This window comes from Rhipicephalus microplus, chromosome 1 (assembly GCF_043290135.1).
Source record: "Rhipicephalus microplus isolate Deutch F79 chromosome 1, USDA_Rmic, whole genome shotgun sequence".
Lineage (NCBI taxonomy): Eukaryota > Metazoa > Arthropoda > Arachnida > Ixodida > Ixodidae > Rhipicephalus > Rhipicephalus microplus.
In genome coordinates, this window is record NC_134700.1 from 15,176,693 (window position 1) to 15,200,652 (window position 23,960).

Here is a 23,960-nt window from a genome sequence, read left to right on the forward strand (position 1 = left end):
GCTTTTGTACGTGTTTGGGGCGCTGTGGTGGCCTCGAGAAAAACATTTTTTTAAAATTCTGAGGTTGACTTAAGCGCTGATATTTACAAAATAGGTAGTTTATGTGACATATGACCCAACAATATGGTTATTAGAAAAACAGATTTTTTTTGCAATTTTTCTGTTTTCAAGAACTGCGTCTCCCTTTAAGCGGGCGTGCCGGGCGCACCACTCACAGAGGAGGCGAGCGAAGTCAAATGGGCTGCGAGTGCGAAGTCCTTTTATCAAGGACTACCTCAAACCTAAATATCGTGCCCGAACACTCAAACCTCTTGACGAATTGCCAGAACTGCTCAAGCATTTGCCTCCGCTCTATCTCCCCAGCTCTACCACCGTGAGAAGGCACGCTCGCGCTGAGGCACGGACAACTTCCTACATTGGAAGCTTGCAGGGCTGTCGTCCTGTTCCCCTCGTTCTCTACCTCCACGCTGCAACACACGCTTGGTTTATTTTTGAAGCTTAGGTTCCGCCATCTGTCTGTGGTGGTTTTACTGTTCCCTTGCGATGGGCTATAGAAATTATTCGTACAGCGAAATTGATTCAAAGCTGCTGTTATAGAGTATGTTGAAAATGGGAACCGTGTCACCGCCTAGCACTTCAGCATGAAGTTCTTCAACTTGTGATGATCAGCGTGATCGGTAGAGGCCTGATTTTTAGGCACCAAAAAAGTGTTTCAGGCACCAGACAGTCAGGTAAAACACCGTTTTAGGCCCTCAAAATCATAATTATAGGCACAATAAATTTCTATAAAAAGTGAAAAATCCCAAAACAACGACCTCGCTGACTTGTATCTATGGCAAGAAGCAAAAAAAATTGATATTGTTTAAGATAGCAGAAATGTGCCAACGATTGAATATAGGCATGCATTTCCCGTACGACTCGCAGTATGTGGTCTTTCGTTTTGTTGTCTCGCATTGTGCGTCAAGTGTCCACCATTCGATTAACACTCTCCTGGGTCTCTTTCGTTTTGTTGAGGCTGGGAAGGGCAGCGCAGGAGCAAAGAACCAGACCACTGATACCCCAGAATGCTAGGTCTAATTGCGTAGGACTAATATCTCCCCTATCGGTCAAAACCTTAAAGGGCACCTCACTAGGTTTGGGCATTTCAAGCTGACAAGCATAATGGTGCACTGTACGCTCTGTATCATTCCTGTCAAGACTTGCAAAGTTACATGTCGAGGAAAAACGCTCAATTTCCAATTCCACTTGCCCTTCTCGGGGGCGTGTTCCCCAAGATCTAGGGAGTGACGTACGTCAAGAAATGGTCCCGTTTTAAACAGGGTAGTCTTTCTTGGGGAACCTTCGATGCCAAAATTTTGGTCAGTCTGTCTGTCTGTGTACATTTGTCTGTTTGTCCGCGGTAACGATCTTCTTTGTGGCACCGAAATGACCAAACGATACCTCAAATGGCCAACCCCATCAGCAGCGCCCACTAATATTGCTCTAGTTTCAGCGTTCATACTTGTGCGATTGTAACTTAAAAAGCAATCGTTGTGCATATCTGGGGCACCATAACAACACGTCAATGTTTTGTATGTGTGCCTTTATACTAGAGAAAGCACACACAAGTAATTTTATGGATCGCAGCGTTTCTCACGCTGCGCTGACAGTGCAACACGATGCTCAAAAAGGCAAGTGTTTTCAACGCTTTGCTAAGATGACACGGTAGTGGCACCTGCCCGTTGCTTCGCGTTGTACTCCTTATCGCTTCCGAGACAGGCGCATTTTTCTCCGCGGACGAGCACGCCTTCCTTCGTTTTCGAAGATAACTTGAAAGATGGCACTCGTGTCTAACCTGCCTCAATGTGTTTGTTCGCTTTTGCTGCACGGATCGAGACTCTCTAACCTAGCGCTTACAGAATACAATTCACCAATTTTCTCGTGCATAACATCGAATAAACGTTTGGTTCACTCTCTCCACACGCAAGACTATCGTATTTCGATGACATTTGCCGTCAAACATGCAGATACAGGGCCAATTTTTTTACGTTGCTCCTTTACGTTGACATTGATGGACTGACGTCGCATACAAAATGCTCTTCATCAGAACTTCGTTAAATGTTAGCTATATCTATAAAAACAGACGAAAAATGTCCTCTCTCCTGATTATATCCTGCGTTTTAAATGGTACCTCCTTAAAAGTGTTGAACGTGACATTACTCTACTTGGCATGTGCCATTTGTATGTTGTGTTGTGTAGCATGAATAGTAGTATGTTGGTTTGGGCAAGCTGCTTCATATCATTTTGAATGGGAAGCACAAAGACAAAGGGAAAAGAAAGACAGCGCTCTTTGTCTCAATGTCTTTCTTTTTCCTGTGTCTGTGCAATCTTCTTTCAAAATCAGTATAATGAATAGAAAAATAATAAAACACGCAAATGGAATCTCAGCTTGTTAATATTTTTATTTTTGTTTTTAATAGCCTCAAGATGCTATCCACTAATCAGCCCTCGTTTCGCATTCGCCTGGCTGGATGGAGCGACTGCTGATCCGAATGCTGCGGGCTCGATTCCGATCGCGGCGGTCACATCTAGATGGAGGAAAAAAAGCAGATGCCCGTGCACTGCGCGATGTCAGTGCACATTAAAGAACACCAGATGGTCAAAATTTGCGGAGACCTCCGCTATGGCATCCCTTATATTCATATCGTGTTTTCTTTTTTAAAACCACACATACTACTACTACTACTACTACTACTACTACTACTACTATTACTACTACTACTACTACTACTACTACTACTACTACTACTACTACTACTACTACTACTACTACTACTACTACTACTACTACTACCTGATTTTACTTGCATTTGTCTTCTCGTCGATCCTGCATCGGGCCTTCGCCAACCCTGACAACGCTTAGCTTGTGTTTGGTGCGTCGTCTCTGACCGCAGTGTCAGTGGAGCGACGTGGTGTATCGTGGTCACAATACATGATTCTTGCCAGCTTCTTCTAAAGTACATGCACTGGGTGATCCACCCCGCAGAAACTGGTACTACACAACAGAGTACGCCGAAACAACACAGCATTGATGGCGTACGTGCACAAGTATAGGCTGGGACATGTCATGCACGTGTGACCTTGCTTACGCGTGTTTTTCTTAATGCGTATGCGTCATGTGACTCTCGAGCGCCGATACTGAAGAGAACAGGAGAAGATTGAGGCTCGCGATGGCTACATGGGACGTGAGGCAAGGGATTCAAGCTTGCTTCTTCGCATTATGCTTTGGTGGCTCATAGATAACCAATTTGAAAAATCACTATGGTAGAACGCTTTTCATTGGGCATGAGAGAACTTCTAGTGTCTAACTACAACTGATTATGTCATCTAGAGATGGACACCTAAAAAGTAAATTACAAACAAAACAAAAGCCGCCTGCACATCACATTTTTTTACCCAAAGGCGCTGCTGCAGATGGGTTACAATGTTAAAGAAAACACGACTTCATGGACACAACACACTTTGTTCTCTTTATAAGCAATTTCATTCTGTCACGAAACTAACAAAAAACAAATTAATAGAAAATTATATCTGCAACGATGTTATAAAAGCTCAATTACCTTGCATGAAGAGGGCTGTTTTAGTGCATTCATTTTTGACTGTGAGTTTTACCATTAAATGCTTAACAAAAGAACTTTATTCACAGTTTAATTAGACGTGATGATAGTAATTCCCATCCTAGTTCATTTTTCATATTGTTACAGCTGTCAATTTCGAGTGATAGCTTAAGACAAAGCTTGAAGCCCTGTGCTATATTTTTTCATGTTTGTCACGTAAAGACATATGACAACGGATCTCATACAGAAGAAGCGTATTCAAGCGTTTAAGGTATGCTAAATACACCGTTGATTGTAAATATGCCGGCGCCTGTCTCAGGCTTCGCTGTATAAAGTATAAAGATTTGGCGACCTTTGCCACCACTGAATCAACAAGAGCATTCTATGAGTGGCCCTTCATGGTTTTTCATTCGTTCTCCAGCTATCCGTGGCTGCCCAGAAAAACCAGCTGTTCCTTTCCCACCGCAACACCCAGGTCTTCATGGTGGTTTTTCAGTTCCTTGAGCGCTCTGGACAGTGTCTGTAGAAGGTGGTCGCTGCGTCCTCGGCCATAGACGTCACTTGTATTTTCTTACTTTAATTCTCTCTCCTCTTTCTCCTGCCGACGCTGAGATGAGCTTCCACCCAGGGCTGCAGAAATAGCGTCTGTTGCGCTCCTCATGCTCCTCCTTGAATCGCTCACAGCATGTCAGTTTTGTCTTCGTTGAATATTATAGTGTTTGGAAATATCAATGTTGCCTTTTTTACATGAATAACGATCTCACACTGCGCTCGAAAAAAAAAATTTGGGTTTGTATAGCGCTCATTTGGAAAATAGGCTTATATAAGCACTTATAGGCATTTAGGCACGAGCACCAAGAATAGGCATTTATAGGCACTATAAAAACACTATAAAAGCCCTTCTTAACCTCTAATTCATGCTCATATATCAAAGTGGCACGATAGGAATGCAAGGAACAAAATAGGCATTCTCCTATAATTCAGTCTCTAGTGATCGGCATGGGAGAAGGCAGCAGAGCGCATGCTTGCTAATGCAAGTTTCCTGCCATCGAAGAAGGCCTTTTCAGTTATGTGCGAACGCTTAGATCCTCCGGTATACAATTGTCCTGGGACCTAGTCTCTCCCAGCAATGTCAAGGAGAGTTTCAAGAAAACGAGGCATTGGAATGCGCTTGTAGGAACTGTGGACGATGCACTTAGAGAGGGCGATGACAGCGGCTGCAACAATGATGCACAATTAGACCTCTGGATCAGTGATTCCCACTGAACCGTGCGTAACCGGATCTGATCGGCTAAAGTACGTGCTAATTTTGTAACATCTTTTATTTTTTAACATTATTCTACGGCCTTGAGAACTATTGCACATTATTTTATATGCGTTCGTGAAATCCCTTCGCAATTTTCACACTCCCCTCTCAAAGCCCCAAAATCGTTAAAAAAAAAGTACTGTGTAGATTATCCCAGTAAATATGGTACCTTTAGTGTGGGTAGTCTCGCAACCCACATTTTCAGTGGTCTATGCCCAATCATATATCCTGGAATGATGCACCTTTTCACTTTCCTGGCATGCAGCCCCTCTGGAAAGCTCTTTTGGCACTGGCTTCCTGGGACGTCATCTGGAGATTTTAGAACCAGCTTGTCGTGCAGCCATTGGCTTCATTCAACAGTGTACAGATTATGGTGAGTCAAAAATGTCAGCCAGCTTTTGGTCAGTGTACATCATTTCACAAGCATTGCTTGAAATTGATGTCTTGTTTGCCATGTTACTTTGTGTATATTCATGTCTATGTGTTTGTACAACACCAGCATGATGGGCACCTCAGATTTCTTAAACTGAATCTTGACTGCGGTCCAAAAAAATTAATTAAGGTGTGACACTCTCTGTGTGCCGTGAAGAAGAAGGCATCCAGATAATGTTTGACTTTAGTACATGTTTCTGCTGCAGTATTGTGGTCCTTTTGCGAAGGAGCACTGTGACATGGCACCCTGAAACGGTTTCGACAATTGTGTACAAACACATTGGGCTGGTAGACCAAATCCTAAGGCTAATTTAGAGACTGATTTGAGCTCTGTGCGTAAACTGTGCGTAAACTGTGCGATTGATTACAATGCTTTAAAAAGTGCGAATCGCTGTGACTCGGCCAAACGCATTTTCAACCGCCCCATTTACAGAGTGACATTCTCTGACATGCCACTGTGGCTGCTGACCTGATTGGCTGTCGTGGGCTGTAGAATGTGTGGAAGTAGGGTAGCAGCACCTGTCAGAGCAGATATGAACCACTTAGTCTCTGTTGCCAGGCGGCGTGCGTGCTGCTGGGTGCCCCTGCAGGGGCGCCTGCGCAAGTAGGCGTTTGGTGTGTAGCGACACCACGGACCCGAGCTAACGGGGGAGTTTCTACTCCCTCCCACGCCTAGCCGTGCGTGGCTTTGCTGTGTTCGGGGAAAAGGAGATCCTGGGGGTTGAGCCGACGCTGGGTGATTGGACCTTTAAGGCCCCCTGGCAGAGGCAACACACCCCTTTGGCCCCGGCTTCACGTAGACGGCACCCCTGGGCTGACCCACCCAGGGGAAAATCGGCAGTCGCCTTTTCCTATCTCTCTCTGCCTACATCTTCGTCTTTATCTCCCACTATCCATCTGTCCTGTCTTCTACTCTCTTCTGTTTACTTCCAATTTTCCTGGCGGCAAGGGTCAACCCTGTGCAAATAGCCTACCTTGGTCTAGGCGCATTGGGTTATGGCAGTGTTGTACGGCTGACGTCTGCAAGCTTTCAGCACCTGTAAACTTGCAGCGTCCCCTTGTTGGGCTCCGTGGTGGGTGGCTGCCAACGCTGCTGAACAAAAATAAGACCGGCATGCATGGCGCATTCCCTCTACTATCTCATCGTACCGGCCTAAAGCGGGTACGCACCGACGACATAAATCTCTTCAACCAGCCAACAGAAACTTTTCCCCATTTCCACATCATTCACTGTGAAAAAACTGAAAAGCAAGCCAGGACCGTCTCTCCTTTCCTAGTTTCTAGATGTCTTAGCGAAACTCTTGGCACAGGATACAAGGTAACCAAAATGGCTAGTGGAGACCTTCTCCTCGAAATCCGAGACAAAGAACAATTTAAAAAGCTAGACCGTCTCTCAGATTTCGGTTGCATACCAATAACCGTAACACCACATAGATCAATGAATACAACTCGCGGAGTGGTATCTGACATGGACTTACTTGACTGAGACTGAACTTTTGCAGGGGTGGAAGAGCCAAAATGTCACTAATGTACAGAGAATCATCATCAGAAGAGATAATAAGGAAACACCAACAAAACACTTAATACTTACATTTGCATCCAGTAAACTACCGGAATCAATTCAAACAGGGTACACAAAGACATCTATCAGGCCGTACATACCAAATCCTTGTCGTTGCTTCTAATGCCAGAGGTATGGCCATGGCTCTAAAACCTGTCGTGGTCACCAGACTTGTGCACAATGTGGAGTCTTAGGCCACGTGTCTGAGAACTGCAAACAACCGCCACACTGTGTAAACTGCGAAGGAAACCATGCCGCATATTCACGCTCCTGCACATACTGGAAAAAAGAAAAAGAAATAATTACGTTGAAGGTGAAGGAGAACATTACATTTAAGGAAGCACGGCGAAGAGTCGCTCTATTCTATGGACCTACATACGCTGATGCGGCGCGTCAGGGGGCACCGCCGCACCAGCCCTCGCCACCCCTCCGGCCCGCACATACCGAGCCGGCGGTTGTGGCACCTGCCCCCAAGGCGGCTATAGCCCAGGCTACACCGCCTACTCCCAAACAGAGACCGGAGACTCCAGAGTCTTCGGGTCTCAAGGCCTCCCCTCACCAGGCGAGGCCCAAAATCCGAACTAACAGCCCGCATGTGCGGGCATCCAGTGCCTCCGAGGAGGCAATGGATACATCGGCACCCTTGGTGCCGAAAGAGCGGCGTGGCTTCTTGGAGCGCGCCAAGAAAACAAAAAAGCAAATAACAGGGCCTGGTGATGGCCCTGTTAAGTGAACTCAAACTCCCCGTCTAAACAGCCACTCGCTTTTCGTACACACAGCACTATTTCACATTCACCATGAACACTCAAATTATACAATGGAACGTCAGGGGCCTTCTCAGAAACCTTGACGACATCCAAGAACTCTTACATGAACACTCGCCAAAAGTGCTGTGTGTACAAGAAACACACCTGAATTTAAAACACACAAATTTTCTTCGTAAATACGTTATTTTCCGAAAAGACCGTGTTGATGCTATGACATCATCCGGAGGTGTTGCCATCATAGTGAATCAAGGAATAGCATGCACACACTTACCACTCCAAACACCCCTTGAGGCAGTGGCTGTTCGAGCAGTTCTTTTTGATAAACTGATCACAATCTGCACTATTTACATTCCTCCTAGCTATCAGCTGCAAAAGCGCGATTTACACTCTCTAATTGATGAACTTCCGGAGCCTTATGTTCTCCTTGGAGACTTTAATGCGCATGCTATGGGGTGACTCTCGGTATGACGCGTGAGGTCGACTGATCGAACAGTTCCTTATCTCGTCGAGCGCGTGTCTCCTAAATAAAAAAAAAAAACCAACCTATTATAACCTCGCTAATAACACCTACTCCTCCATAGACCTGAGCATAGTATCTCCATCTCTTGTGCCTCTACTTCAGTGGAAAGTCGTCACTAATCTGTACGGAAGTGACCACTTCCCCGTAGTTTTGAGCACGACGACAGTAAATGAGTGTCCATCACGTGTTCCCAAGTGGCTCATAAACAGAGCCGACTGGGAACAGTTTCATACTATCGCTTGTCTAGGTTGGAATGACATCTGTACTTTGAACATTGATGTTGCTGTGAACTACTTCACAGCACTTTTGATTGATGCTGCAACAAAATGCATCCCACAAACAAATGGACACCCTGGAAAACGATGTGTGCCATGGTGGAACTCTGAATACCGAAACGCGCGCAAACAGCAAAACAGAGCTTGGAGGCTGCTTCGGAACTCACTGACAGCCGAAAATCTTGAAACCTTCAAGAAAATAAAGTCTCAAGACAGGAGAACGCGTCGGCAGGCCAGAAGAGAAAGCTGGCAGAAGTTTTTATCAGGGGTTAATTCATACACACAGGAGGCTAAAGTTTGGAACATGGTCGGTAGGATAGCAGGAAAACAAGTACACACACTTCCACTTGTAAACACTCAGGGTGATACCTTGGAAGATCAGGCAAACTTCCTCGGTGCACACTTCGAACAGGTATCCAGCTCGTCCCACTATACTGACACTTTCCAAAAATACAGAACAAGAATAGAAAAGCAGAAACTCGAACACAAATCCACTAGATACGAGGCATATAACCAAGCTTTCAATCTAGCTGAGCTCCAAACATCTCTAAACTCCTGCAGTACTTTTGCCCCAGGTTCTGACCGTGTGATGTATGAAATGTTAAAAAACCTACCAAACGAAACCCAAAAAACCTTACTTTGTTTGTACAATGCTATTTGGTCTTCTGGCACTATTCCTACCTCCTGGAAAGAGGCTATTGTTATTCCCAGAGTTATAGGCCTATAGCACTTACAAGCTGCTTGTGCAGAGTCTTCGAAAAAATGATAAACTGCCGACTTGTACATTTTCTTGAAACAAATAATTTGCTCGACCCATTTCAGTGCGGGTCTCGAGAAAGTAGATCCACCACAGACCACCTTGTTCGTATCGAGGCACAGATCAGAGACGCGTTCGTCCATAAACAATATTTTCTCTCTGTGTTCCTCGATATTGAAAAGGCTTATGATACTACATGGCGTTACGGAATTCTAAGAGACCTGTCCCACCTTGGTGTGCGCGGAAGAATGTTTCATATAATCCAAAGTTACCTGTCAATCCGGACATTCCGTGTCCGTCTGGGCAGTGTGCTCTTCCAAACATTTGTCCAGGAAACAGGCGTGCCACAAGGTGGTGTGCTTAGTTGCACACTTTTTATTATTAAAATGAATTCTTTGCACTTGTCCATTCCCCGCAATATGTTCTATTGTACATATGTCGACGACGTTCAGCTTGGCTTCAAGTGATGCAACTTGGCCATGTGTGAGCGGCAGGTTCAGCTGGGTTTAAATAAGGTCTCCAAATGGGCAGATGAAAACGGATTTCGACTTAACCCACAAAAAAGCACTTGTGTCTTGTTCTCTCGAAAGAGAGGCATGCACTCGGAACCCGACATTCAACTGAACGGGCAACAACTGTCCGTCAAAGCCGAGCATAAATTCTTAGGCTTAATCTTGGACAACAAGTTGACCTTCGTACCCCACACAAAGTATTTAAAAACAAAATGTTTAAAAGCCATGAATGTTATAAAAGTGTTGTCACGTACCGTATATACTCGTGTAAGGGCCGCCCTCGTGTAAGGGCCGCACCCCAACTTTGAAAGCGGATATTTCGAAAAAAAAAAAAACAAAAGTTCAAAATGTCCCGCCAGAAAAGTGTAGTTAGTTCATTTACAGCCAGATGGCGCTGCACGCTTTTCCGCTTTTATTCTACTTCCGCCGACGCGCCGACCACGCTGTTGACAGCGCGCCGCCATATTTGCCTTGTGCGGCCTCTTTGTTGGCATCGTTCCTAGCATCGTGTCGATACGTTGGCAGCGCGACTTCAGATCGGTGTCGTCGGTGTCACTTTGTTGGTTGTAGTGAACCCTGCAGAAGCCAGCGCACGTGACGGACGATGGGCCGGCATCTGAGATCATTCACTGCAGCATTTAAGCTGCAAGTGATTGACTATGCCGAGGAGCACGGGAAGCGGGAAGCTGGACGAAAGTACGACGTCGATGAGAAGCGCGTGCGTTACTGGATGAATCAGAAAGATGCCCTCGCCGCTACTAACAGGAGCCGAAAGGCGTTTCGCGGGAAAAAGTGCAAGTACCCGCAACTCGAAAGCGAGCTCGTCAACTACGTCGTCGACACACGAAGGGACGGCTACGCCGTATCGACTGACATGATACGCGTCAAAGCCCTCAGCATCGCTCGCCACATGGAAATACCCCCGGCACAATTCAAGGCAAGTCGGGGCTGGGCTACGCGGTTTATGAACCGTAACCAGCTTTCTATTCGGCGCCGAACGACGATTTGCCAAAAACTGCCGCGCGAGTACGAAGACCACGTCATTAAGTTTCATCGCTTCGTGAATGCTCTCAGGAGGGAGCATGAATACGACCTGTCCCAAATTGGGAATGCGGACCAGACACCTGTGTGGTTCGATGCACCGGAAAGCACCACAGTGGATTTAAAAGGTGCGAAAAGTGTGTCTGTGCGCACGACTGGTGCAGAACGCCAAAGGTGCACTGTGATGTTGTGCATCACGGCAGACGGCAGGAGGCTTCCGCCGTACGTCGTATTTAAAAGGAAGACTCTCCCAAAAGAGAAGTTCCCTCAGGGAATCGTCGTACGTGCGCAAGAGAAGGGCTGGATGTCCGAGGAACTGGTCGTTGACTGGATTAAGACCGTCTGGGCAAACAGACCTGGAGGGCTGTTACAACGGAAAGCCCTCCTTGTTTTGGACAGCTTTAGGGGCCACTTGACCGACCGCGTCAAGAACCGAGTTGCCGCAACTCGTACGGACTTGGCCGTCATTCCCGGTGGCCTGACGAGTGTGCTGCAGCCGCTCGACGTATGCGTCAACAGACCATTCAAAGTGGAATTTCGCCGATGTTACTCTGAATGGATGGCTGGAGGCGTCCACGAGAAGACCCCTACAGGACGGCTGAAGCGGGCGTCGCTCCAACAGGTGTGTGAATGGATTTTGAATGCGTGGCGTGCCATGTCAGTAGAAGTAGTTGCTAAAAGCTTCAAGGTAACGGGAATTTCGAACTCCATGAACGGCACCGAAGATGACCGTCTCTGGGAAGACGCGGACGCCGAGGCGAGCTCCTCCGAGAACGAGGACAGCGAAATGGAATCCGAATAAAAACATTTCTGGCATGTCATTTGTGACTCTTGCACTCTGCTACTGTTGCATAAACAGTACAGACCTTTGGCCTGTACTGCCTGTACTAAATCGGCCTGATTCGTGTAAGGGCCGCACCTAGCAAAATTTTCGAAAAAAAAGTGCGGCCCTTACACGAGTATATACGGTACTACGTGGGGTAGTGACAGGAAATGCCTCATGAACCTGTATAGAAGCCTTATTCGCACCCGCTTAGATTATGGGGCCATTGTTTATCAGTCAGCGACTCAAAGTGCTTTGAAGATGCTGGATCCCGTGCACCATTCGGGCATCCGCCTTTCTACGGGTGCTTTTCGCACCAGCCCCGTAGAAAGCCTTTACATTGAGTCAAATGAGTGGTCGCTTCATCTGCAAAGAATCTACATGTCCTTTGTATATTTCCTTAAGGTGAAAGCAGACAAGAGGCACCCCTCATACTCTACTATTAATGACTTGTCGAGCTCCATTCTTTTTCAAAACAGGCCTTCAATGAGGCAGCCCTTCTCAGTTCGCCTGAAGGGTCTAGCTGAGGACACTGGAGCGTCACTCGAACACAGTTTAATGGCTCCTGTAGCATACCCGCCACCGTGGCAGTGGCAGACTATAGATTGCGATGTGTCTTTCCTAGAAGTTACTAAACATGCGCCTATTGCCCATATTCGAACATACTTCTTGGAACTTCAACACAAATACACACGTCCTGAGTTTTTTACAGATGCCTCTAAGTCTAACTCCTCTGTGTCCTACGCTGCTGTTGGCCCTTCCTTTTCGGATGCTGGCCCTCTACATCCAGGCACAAGTATCTTCACAGCGGAAGCTTACGCGATTCTTGTGGCAGCTAAACACATCAAACAATCAAAAATACAAAAAGCAGTAATTTATACAGACTCCCTCAGTGTGGTAACGGCTCTGCACAGTCTTAAAAAACAAAAAAACCCTGTCCTCGTTTCACTTTGCTCCATTTTATGCACACTCTACACACTCAACCGACATGTTGTTGTGTGCTGGGTGCCAGGGCACCGTGAGATTCAAGGCAACATGATGGCGGATCAGCTTGCTGCATCCGCCCACGAAAGCACCGCCATTACACTTTTATCAATGCCGGTCCTTGATCTTAAGCCATCTCTTAAACGAAAACTCAGTGACTACTGGCAGAGCAGGTGGGATACACACACACAAAACAAACTACACGTTATCAAGCCACACCTTGGCCATTGGCCACCAGTATCAAAATAACGTCTAACAGAGGTAACACTAACAAGACTCAGGATAGGACACACATACACGACACACACACATCTTTTGTCCGGTGGTGATCCACCATTGTGTGATAAATGTGGTGAGGCATTAACAGTTCTTCACGTTTTAATTCAATGTAAACATTTAGACACTCTAAGAAGACAACACTTCCCACTATCCTACCGACAACATATACCTTTACACCCTGCAATGTTCGTCGGTAGGGAACCGCTTTTTAGTCACAAATCATTATTAGCGTTTTTAAAGGAAATTCATAATTTTCATATCATATACCCGGGCATACCGTAGCATGACCTCTCTAGAGAGGTTTTTGCTGCGGTGGCTACACAGGAAAGCACTTGCCTCACGGCCCTTGGACGCAAGGGTATGAACGAGTGAGGTACTTGTGCTAATGCCATACATGCCCGCCATCGTTTTTCATTATCACTAACTTTTGTCACCTTTTCACATCACACACACCTTTCACGGCATGGTCATGATTTTATTACTTGTATGTTTTTACCCGCCTTATTGCGAGGAATTTTATGGCCCTTATACAGCCGCTAATCACAATCATTGTCCACATTCTTTGTCCCATGAACTGGCGCTCTTTGGCCATCAAATGGCCCTTGCGCCAAAAAACACCATATATCATCATCATGCTGCTGGGTGCACTGGGTCGGGGATGGCCTTGGCGTACGATCTCGGAGGTCTAGACTGGTAAAATCTCAAATCGTCCAGTGTGCCCCTGAGAGCTTTGCAATCGCCTGCGATGCCAGAGCGCCTCATGTGTGGAGGAAGCCAGGCAGAGGTGAAAAGGAAGGTATGATATAATTGTCTGTAGCGGCCTTGGTACATGTCGTGTCACTAAATTTGTGGTGCTAATGGTTTGATGATGTTCCAGCTTAAAAGCTGACAAAACTTCAAAAACCGTTTCATGGTCCTTTTGAAGGGAGTGAGCGCGGCGAGACAGATGCTAATTTTTTCTTTGTATTTTTTTAAAGCATCGTGCACGCTTATCACGAATACAGGGATGGTGTAAACAATGGAGACGTCGAAGCAGGAGGAGAAGCATGGGGAAAAAACAGCGCGTGCATGGAGGAGTACGCAGATCGATGCACGTGACACGAGCCGTAATGCAAGACGACCGTGCGATGAGCTGGCATTGCTTGTGTGGCTATGATAGAAGATGATCGTATTGGCAGCTACGATCTGCGAACGTGCACAGCAGGGGCAATGCTGGCACTCTATGGCGTAACTGTTGACCTTGGCGACGCTTGGGCAGGGCTCCTCGGAGGTGCTGTAGCGCCTTTCAGATGGTCTAAACGCGCATGCCCCTGTTCCTCTTCGAACCTCGGCCCACATCGATCCACGGAACTCCACGTTGTCACTGTGAGGAGAAGGCCAGTTTTGTCCTAGGACTAATGAACGACGACATCGTACCATGTCACTTATGGAGACCGGGAGAAGGCTTAAAGCAGTGCGGCTGACTGTGACGCATTGGAGCGACGACGGAAGAGGATCGTTGGCAACAGCGACCGTGGACCCAACACAGGTTGGACTTACATTGATGGGTGTTAAGTTTCGCTCTTACTTTTTTCTAGGTCATTATTACAAGGTCACTCACCAGGCTCCATACCAAATTTTAGTTAGACAGTGGAAGAGTTTGGGTGTCCGATGAGGAACATTTTGCCACAAAAAGTTTTTGAATCCATTCATCACGGGCGGAGAAAACGAGTTTTTTGAAGTGGCACGAAACGAGGATGAGAGGAGGCGAGCTTAAAACCCTTGCCGCTCCTCCGCATAGCCTTCGCAAGCCAAATTTCTTCCCCATCTTTTCCCGCATCCGACCAAGAGGTCACGCCCGTACGACGTGCCCAAACAAGTCCAACCCCCGAGCACGCTAGCGGCGTCGCTTTGTTGACCAGCGTTATTTTGTGGTCTTCTGCCTGTTTCTGGTGGATGGTTTAGAAACGCTGGCTCAGACGGGGCAGAATAAATGAGCACAATGAGTGGACGAAGGCGTAGGAGGGTTCCACGACTGTCGTCTGCTCGATGCGTGAACCACGGGGACACGAACGCATGCGAAACGCTGACACATTAGCTTCACATCTCATTGCAATTTCTGGGGGTCTCGATATGGCGAGCGCTTCCCTATGCTCTTGGAGCGAACGGACACAGCAGACGCGGTCAGTACAAACCAAACAACATACATATCCATTTATTTACCTAATTTCAGAATGACGATATCGTCCTCCGAATCGATACATCAATCGTTATCAACACGCTACCATACAAACAACATAACACAATAGCACGACAAACACACAGTAACATACCCAAGGTGGTGTCGCCAACGCCTGACTCGTCACGTAGGTTCCCCGGCGCGCAGGCCCGCGGTGCCACGCGCCGAGCACCCAGGCTAGAGACAACTGTTCGCGGCAACCGCCACGCGCAGAAGAGGCTGGCTTAACTCTCGCCCGCCACGAAGGCATGCTTTCCGCCAGGGGTCAGTGCTACCACTGTCAGAGCCATGATGATGATGACAGTGGTAATCAATGCCACCTACCACCCGGTAGCTGTAACCCGAAATGCGGCTTTTGGGCGAGGCATATGCGCCACACGGCGCAAACAACTTTACAGGGGGTATCAGCACTGCCACAAATTTATGGAAGAAAAATGGGAAAAAGACGCTTCATTCTCTTATTGTGTCTCATTATTTATCTAGAGCTTCATTATTCTCTTCAAGCACTCGGCTGCTGACTCGCAGGGCGCGGGTTCAAATCCCGGCTGCGGCGGCTGCATTTCCGATGGAGGCGGAAATGTTGTAGGCCCGTGTGCTCAGATTTGGGTGCACGTTAAAGAACCCCAGGTGGTCTAAATTTCCGGAGCCCTCCACTACGGCGTCTCTCATAATCATATGGTGGTTTTGGGACGTTAAACCCCACATATCTATCTATTCTCTTCAAGCAACAAATTACATAAACTAGGCCTGCCGTGTTAAATAATTTTTGCCATGTCACGTGCCACTGTTTGCCATGTCAGAGCAGAGTCATATTCGTAGAGGACCAACGTCATTGCATTGCCGTGTACGTAAGACTATTCATACGCACACGTCATGCCCTCATTCTCTGGGCACGCGCCGGCAAAAGGGAGGTGGAGCAGCATTAATCTTGAGATTTGACCCATTTCTGTGGCGCGTAGCGTTGCGAATTTCAGCAGACATGATCATGAACGTCTCGTCTACGCATTGCGCTTGTCAGCTCAAAATTGTCAAACCTGATGAGTGGTCCTTTAGGGGGACATAGGTTTTACAAGGCCGAAAATCACACAAAAAAAAAATTGACTTGAAATTATACCTGTGCACTGTAACCAAAATTGCCGGTGGCGCAGCGCCGGTGTTTTTATCTCATCGGATCGGAGGCGCGCGGAAGAGGGGGGGGGGGGGTGTTATGCTCCAGAGTAAGTAGAAGAGATCAAAGAGTCGATCAAATTGAGAAAAATGGAAAGAAATTTGCCCATACCATAAAAATATGGACTGTGTCCCTGAGCAAAGTTCTGTATTGCTAGATTCCGCTTCGGTAATGTGCAGTGTGCCTGTAGTGTTCCGTGGCTTCGGAGTAAGACGCTGGAAACTACCTTCATTTTCTTGTGCTGTCTGTTGCCCTTTTTGGCAAGAATTTAATAAGGGCCGAGAAAACCACCATCGCCAGGATGGAAGCCTCCGATATAAAGAAGCGCCGCGCGAGCCTTTCGCTAGGGAAAGGAGCATGCGCTGCCGCATCGGGAAGGTGTGGATTAGACCCACCAATGTCAGTGCCTCAGTTTCTTATAATGTGAATATTGTCCTAGCAGTGTTGTGAGAAGTTGTGAATACCTCTTGCCTTGACTAGGATGCACATAGTCAGTACTGTAAAATAAGGTGCAAAGAAAGAGCGTCCACATGCAGAAGCATGTGACAGGGTGCTTAAGTGACGGGAAGTCGCTATAATCAAACGAATTTTGTCCGAAGGACCAGTGACGTTGGGTATAGCTGCTCGGTGATGAATGAACAATAGCCCTAGATTTCGTGTGAAGTGCTGCACTCAAATGAGTGAAACGTTCGCACGTCTCCTCTCGTGTATTTATCGGACTTTCAGCAAGAACGTGGCTCATGTCTAAGCACATCGAATTGCCGTATGCCATAGTGAGCCCAAAGCAATGGTTACCGTAGTGAGAAAGCGAATAAAAGTGTATGAAAGACAAATTTATTAGAAATAGTGCTTATGCGATCAATATATATATATATATATGTATATATATATATATATATATATATATATATATATATTATGTTTATATGCACAACCTGCATACATTGCTAAATTTACTTCAGGAAGGCAGCAGTTTTTCTGGGGGCGGGGGGGGGGGGGGAGCAGTGGATGCAGAGAGCTACATTGAAACACCTATATTACGATTTCGTTTGCTTAAAGAATGAGACACATCGGTACTTGGTTCATTTTCTTTAGTTATGCACTTATTTATTTGCATAAGTAAATGTCAAGGGAATAAAGCATACAAACCCGCACATACATTTATCTGCCTATGGTAGTTATGAAAGACTGATATAGAAACAGCAGAGAAAACAATGTCGTTTAAAGGACACCATAATGTGCGAAAGATAGTGCTTACTACGATAAATAACTATAAAACTTTCCACAGCACCACACCGCCTGTGGTTTGAGAACAACCAGTGCAATTAACCCAATCCGAAAGGATTAAACTGCTAATGGCACTCTTTCATGACCATCATTATGTGAGGCACCATGTGAAGCATGTGAAATAAACATTGTAGTAGACCAAGTGAAACGCATGTCTAACTTCATTATGAACCACAAACATATAACCAATAATTGCTAAAAGGCTTCTGTGCAGCGTCAGGTTCAACCCACTGCTGAACATCGGGCCCACACGTTTCAGCTTTCGCTGGTTAACCATTTGTACGAAGTGCGTGGACGGTAATTTTGTCTTGCTCCTGTTGCTTGCTGAAGCCCACACAGATTCCTACTGTAACCTTGAGGAAAATCGTGTGGTGTGATCGTTCAACTATTGTGGAAACGACGGGAAGTACAGAGTTAGGGTCGAACTACGTTAGTTAGGGGACTGCCTACGGGTGTTAGTTTAAATTTGGTTCTGCGCGGAGCAGCTTCACCTGGCCTACAGTATTCATAAGCATGCGTATATGTGTGTTTCGGGGAGCGGCGCAAGGAACGGTATCTTGTTGAATGTGCCGGGAGCATGCTAGCTTTCCTGATTTAGGCAACATTACGTATTTACGGCTAGTATTTGATAGTTTTGGCAAAGTGTCGTTCACGTACCGATCCCCATTAATATATAATCCGAAATTTACCAAGGAAACTGCATAGGTTTCACTTTATTGTCTGTATAATTATGTCTTCCCTAGACGCACTCAACGTGGCTGAAAAACGAAGCTATGTGAACGTCCCCCAATAATCCGCTGAACCTCCCGGTGTTAAAAAGATCTCTTCTGCTGTGTACTGAATGGTCTCTGCAGGGGAGAGAGAGGTCTGTTGTATACGAACCACTGCTTTCATGATCTTTCTGTGAATGAGCACACATGCCTGCCATTGGTATAAAAAAAGATGTGTTTAAAATTTACTATTCTTTAAACTATTTTTATTGCTATAAATTGATTATGCATATTCCGAGTTCAGAACGCATGTTTATTTTCACCATTTCCATAAATTTCATCATTATTTGCTAGCGCCAAATCCTGAGAACAATTCCTAGCAGTGTGTAATACCTCAGTTCGGTTGAATTTGCCACTGTTTTGTGTCAATATCGAGGTCACTCAGAGTTCCTGCAATCAGCTTTATATTTGGATGAATGAAGCAAATCTTTATTGAGAATAAGTTCATGTCACTCAAGTTTATTCTTGGTGAACGGGCGCCGCGAATGCCAAGATTTTAATCCACCCGAAGCAGATATGAAGCTTCTACTTTCCATCAATCGCTTTGCGGGGATTGATGGAAAGCGGGGATGACTAGTGTGGCCAGAGAATTTAGTACCGTACGGCGTTGTGCGACTTTACCACGCAGGGTTAGCGCATGATACGTCATCGTCATCGATGATACGTCATTGTAATAAACGTTGGTACGTCAACGTTAATCATGACGCCACGGCGTCATGATAAAAAGAAAAGACGACGAATTGTGGCATGCTGATGTGGCGGCAGCGGCGTATCTGCTCTGAATGTTTCGGGGGCGCCAAGCAGTGCGAGAAAACCAGGCGTCGGCGCGGCAGCGCACAGCTTTACTTCAGACTGACATTTTTGGAATCGGTACCTATTTCTGCACTTATCTGAAGAGTTCCTAGATTCGCGTATCATAATTTTTCGCACAAAATTTATTTATAACGCCTCTATGAGATGAATTTGAGCGAAAATAGACGCTAAACTTTTTCTGTGTCCTACCATTGCCGTTACACACGAGCCATCATGGCCATCATGGCCTCGTATGGAAGAGCCGTTCTTCATCTTCCATATCTCGCCACCGCTGGCTCGCCTCGCTCATTGTTTTGTCCAGCAAAAAGCCGTCGAGAAGTACCAGCGCGGTTCTATAGGTTGCTTGGGCCACGTGACAAAACCTAGGCATCCAAGTGGCGTTTCCGGCGTCTGCTTCACAAACAAGAACACCCGCGGGCCTGCTCCATTTTGTCCTGGTGTGGTCAATTGCCTGCTGCAATCAAAAAGTTCTGCACCACACTAATTTGTGAAGTGGGTGTGGTCATCGCTTGCTGAGAATTCCGGAGAGATCCCCGGAATGGCTCAGGACAACGAGGAGGATGAACTTGCAGCTGTCAGCAGAGCGGCCGCCAAACCATCTGAGTAAGCATAATGGGAGCTGGACCTACACGAGCTCGTGGGTTGCAGACAACATCGCTGAAAGCGGCCCTGGGCGTAATGACACGTAAATTTTGCAGCCTCAACAGTTATAGGATGGCAAGAAGAAAGTAGAAGTGAAGCTGCGAGATTTATAAATCTTTGCAGTGACGGCATGGAAGCGCAGTCTTATTGCTGAATGTGCCGACGCCATGGTTCCCCCGCCTGGCGAAACGACTTTCCCCATTCCGGACTTAATGGCAGTTAATGCATCGAAAGTGGAAGATCAGGAACGGCGACACCAATATCAGGAGTGGCAAGTGCGAATACAGCCTCGCCGTGAAGCTTCAGCTCGTTTGTGTGTGAACTGTGTGACGGGTTGTCAGAGTGGAGTGCACCGCGCATCAACGAACAAGAAAATATCAACCTGTTTGCAGTGAACGTGCTCGCCGCCTGCGCAGTGGAAGCCACTGGCAACAGATAGACTTTTTTTTAACTATGTTTTTGCGACATTTGTTGCGGTCCTCATTAAAAAATGTGACAGTCTTACGGTAAAAAAAAAAACAAACCAGAAAACTAACACCTCGTTACTCATGTAGCCTCGAAATCTATAAGCGATTGCATAAGTTCGGTTAGCAACATTTACTTGTAACTTATTCTGGACAAGCCAAAAAATATCGCCGTGTCATTTGATGGATCGCATATGACGCGTGCACATTAGTCGCACATCGGCGTCAGTATTGTCTCCAACTGATAAGCGGCCGTGCCGGCAGAAGAGCAAACGGTGACAACTTATGGCAGAGTTTAAAGAAACTACATGCTCATGCAAACAAATTACATGTCTGGTGCATACTAATTGACTAAAAGTTGGTGTGCCATGTTTTTTACTCGAAACGGCGAAATAAAGTGTTAACAATGTTTTTCTTGGAACACAGCTTTTGGCCACTTTCTTTGTTTGCTTGTTCTATAAAAGTGGACCTAGGACAGATAGAGCTGTAGTTTTTGCGCAATGTAGTTAAATGTGCACGAAAAACAGTGCTGAGAGCTGATTTTAATGTATAGTTCCAATTTTTATTTTAATATAAATTTTTAAGTGCGAAGCATTTCTTAACGAACTTCGGCGACTTTGAGCGCATCTATCCATCCATCCGTCCATCCTTCCGTCCGTCCGTCCATCTACGACATTTAGCTCTCCTGGCCGTTTCGATAATGGTATCAATGCGAAACTTGGTATGGCATAACATGACTGTATGAAGAACATATTTGACTAGTCATAACATGAAAATCATGACATGTGTGTCATAAATTTAATGGTTTACATTTCAGGGTCCTGCAGCTCTTGCGGTGGTTTCCTTCACATGGCATGGTATGGTATGACATGATTGGATGCCGAACACAAGGGACCGACCCTGACATGAAAATCATGACATGCGTGTCATGTAACAACATGACTACATGCCACGCTCATTATGCGCTGGCGGCCGTTTCGCTAGCTTCACTTATACCAAATTTGGTATTACGGGACATGAATAGATGACAAAGTATGTGACTGGTGCAATCATGATAATCATTGGATGCGTGTCATGTAACAACATGACTACATGCTACGCTCATGATGCGCTCGCGGCCGTTTCGATAGCCTCACATGTACCGACCTCGGTATTGCGTGACACGAACAGATGACATGGTAAATGACACATACAAACATGCGGTAGGCAGAACGTCTTTTGCCTACCAAGACAGCGCCACCGCATTTTCGCAATGCAAGTCTAGTGGAATTTGTCTATATAGAGTGCTCGCATTTTGCTAACGTATCTTCGGTGTGCCCAGCGTGCGCGCGCGTCAATGCTACATTAGAGTATATTGGGCCCTTCATTATGTGCTCGCGGCCGTTTTGCTTACTCCACATATACCAAATTTGATGTTACGTAACGTCAATAGATGACGAAAGTATATGACTGGTGCAAACATAATAATGCTGACAAGCTAGGCTTGTGCGAATATTCTAATGCTTTGAATATTCGAACGAATAGTTGAGTATTGGAATTCGCTTCGATTCGAATTAAAATTATCGAATATTTTCGAAGTATTCGCAATAAACAAATAAATGTATATTAGTTTGCCTCTTGCCTATTGAGTATATGTATATTAGTTTGCCTATTGAGTGTGGCGATGGCGTAGTGGTTAGAGCGTCCGCCTCGCATGCAAAAGGTCCGTGGCTCAAGTCCCGGTGCCGCGAAGCTTCCAACCGGATAAAAAAAAAAAAAAAAAATCTGCGTGGTGGAGCTGCATTAAGAGGCCTGGGGTGCGGCCTCACCGGTAACCACCGCCGAGAACGCACTCCTTCCCCAGAGGAGGACTGGCCACCCTGGTGCAGTATCTGGCCACTACTTCCCACATGCATACGTCAAATAACTCACGGCCCTCAGTCCCCAGCAGCTGCGAAGCAACTGACCACGGCGTCGGTCAGATCTGCAACGCAGCAGAGGGTGCTGAGAATCTCTGGATCCGGATAGGCCGCCATTAGAACCTGAACTTAACAACGTTTAACGCTAGAACCTTATCTACTGAGGGAAGTCTAGCTGTACTATACGAGAAGCTAGAGGGTGTTAAATGGGATATAATAGGGCTCAGTGAGGTTAGGAGGACAGATGAGGCCTATACGGTGCTACAAAACAGGCACGTCCTTTGCTATAGGGGCTAGAAGAGAACTGGGAGTGGGGCTCCTAATTCACAGAAACATAGCTGGCAACATAGAGGAATACTATAGCATTAATGAAAGGGTGGTAGGTATCAAAGTTAAACTGAATAAGAGATACAAGATGAAGGTGGTACGGGCTTGCGTGCCTACATCCAGCCATGATGACGCTTCAGTTGAAAGCTTCTATGAAGACATGGAATCAGTAATAAGTTAGGTAACACAGTATACTATTGACGCGTGTCTACATGTGGACGATAACGATGATGGGGCATTTAGTGGGCATGAGGTAGTGGGCCTCTAGCTTCTCTCGAGGCCGAAGAAGACGAACTTGTGGCTCAGCTGTTGAGTACACGCTGCTTTCGTCGTCCCAAGGTGTATCTGTGTTTTATTCCCGTTGTGCCGCGACACTGGTGGAGGAGCTGGGCCGCAACCCTGTCTGATGCTTCACACGCCCGCTGGGAGCCGTTCATCGAGTCCAGACGCTTTGTCACCTGTACAAACACCGGTGCATCGCTCCAGTCGACGGTTGCGAGGCCTCGCGCCAGAGCTGACTCACTCGCCGAAACCTGCTAGGCACCGCACACCTCAACCAATGGCCAACGCAAGCCCGCAACAGGTGCCCCAAGGCAGCTTTCCAACGCACCCACCTCAGGTGACCCTCTTTCAATCCCTCGTTTCCGATCGCTTTAGTGGCGGTGCCCACAAAGACGTTCACGACTGGCTGAACCACTACGAGCGTGTTGCCAAGGTAAGTCAGTGGTCGGAACAGGAAAAGCTTTCACGCGCCTATTTCTACCTTGACGATGGTGCTCGTACTTGCTATGAGAATAAAGAAGGCAATCTGTCAGCTTGGCCTGACTTTCGACAGAAGTTCGTCGATACCTTCGCCAATATCGATAGAAGGGACCATGCGCAGCAGTTATTGGAGCTACGGGTTCAAAAACCCAACGAAACCGTTGCAATGTTTGCCGAGGACATGACTCGTCTCTTTCAACGAGTTAACCCGCACATGACGAAAGATAAAAAGTTGAGTTACCTCATGCGCGGTGTCAAGGAACGGCTTTTTGCCGGGCTACTGCGCAATCCTCCAAGTACCGTGGTTGACTTCATTAAGGAGGCTACGGCTATCGAGCGGGCCCTTCATCAACGCTGCAGGCAATATGACCGCATGTCCTGCAATGTCCCAATCAATGTTATCGCCATGACGTCTGAGAGTCAGAGCTGCTTGCGAGACTTGATTAGAGAGATAGTTCGCGAAGAACTGCAGCAGTTGCGGAAACCGGTTGCTGAAAATCCTATCGCGTCGATCGCTGAAGTCGTACGTGATGAAATCCACCAAGCGTTGTCTACGGCTAGTCCTGATGCTCAGCAGCGTCCTATAAGCTACGCTGCCGCTCTCCGACGTCCACTACCCGCTATGCCGACGCTGTACCACCAGGTGCCGATGGCCCCTTCGTCTCCGCCGCAAGAGCAGACACTGCATCAACCACCCACGCTACAGCCATACAACCAGCCGTCCACAGCCACCCCATGGGCATCGACGCGTCCACCGA

At 46.6% G+C, this 23,960-nt stretch overlaps 1 protein-coding gene across 4 annotated transcripts in view; it reads left to right on the forward strand.

Annotated features, from left to right (window-relative positions):
- The window catches only part of LOC119178056 (uncharacterized), a 697,593-nt gene that overhangs the window by 141,646 nt on the left and 531,987 nt on the right, over positions 1-23,960 (forward strand). For all 4 annotated transcript variants that reach the window (XM_075887501.1, XM_075887516.1, XM_075887508.1 and 1 more), the window contains exon 12: positions 5,168-5,275. In XM_075887501.1, coding sequence (XP_075743616.1) covers positions 5,168-5,275 — 108 coding nt within the window. The remainder of the gene's footprint in view (positions 1-5,167; positions 5,276-23,960) is intronic.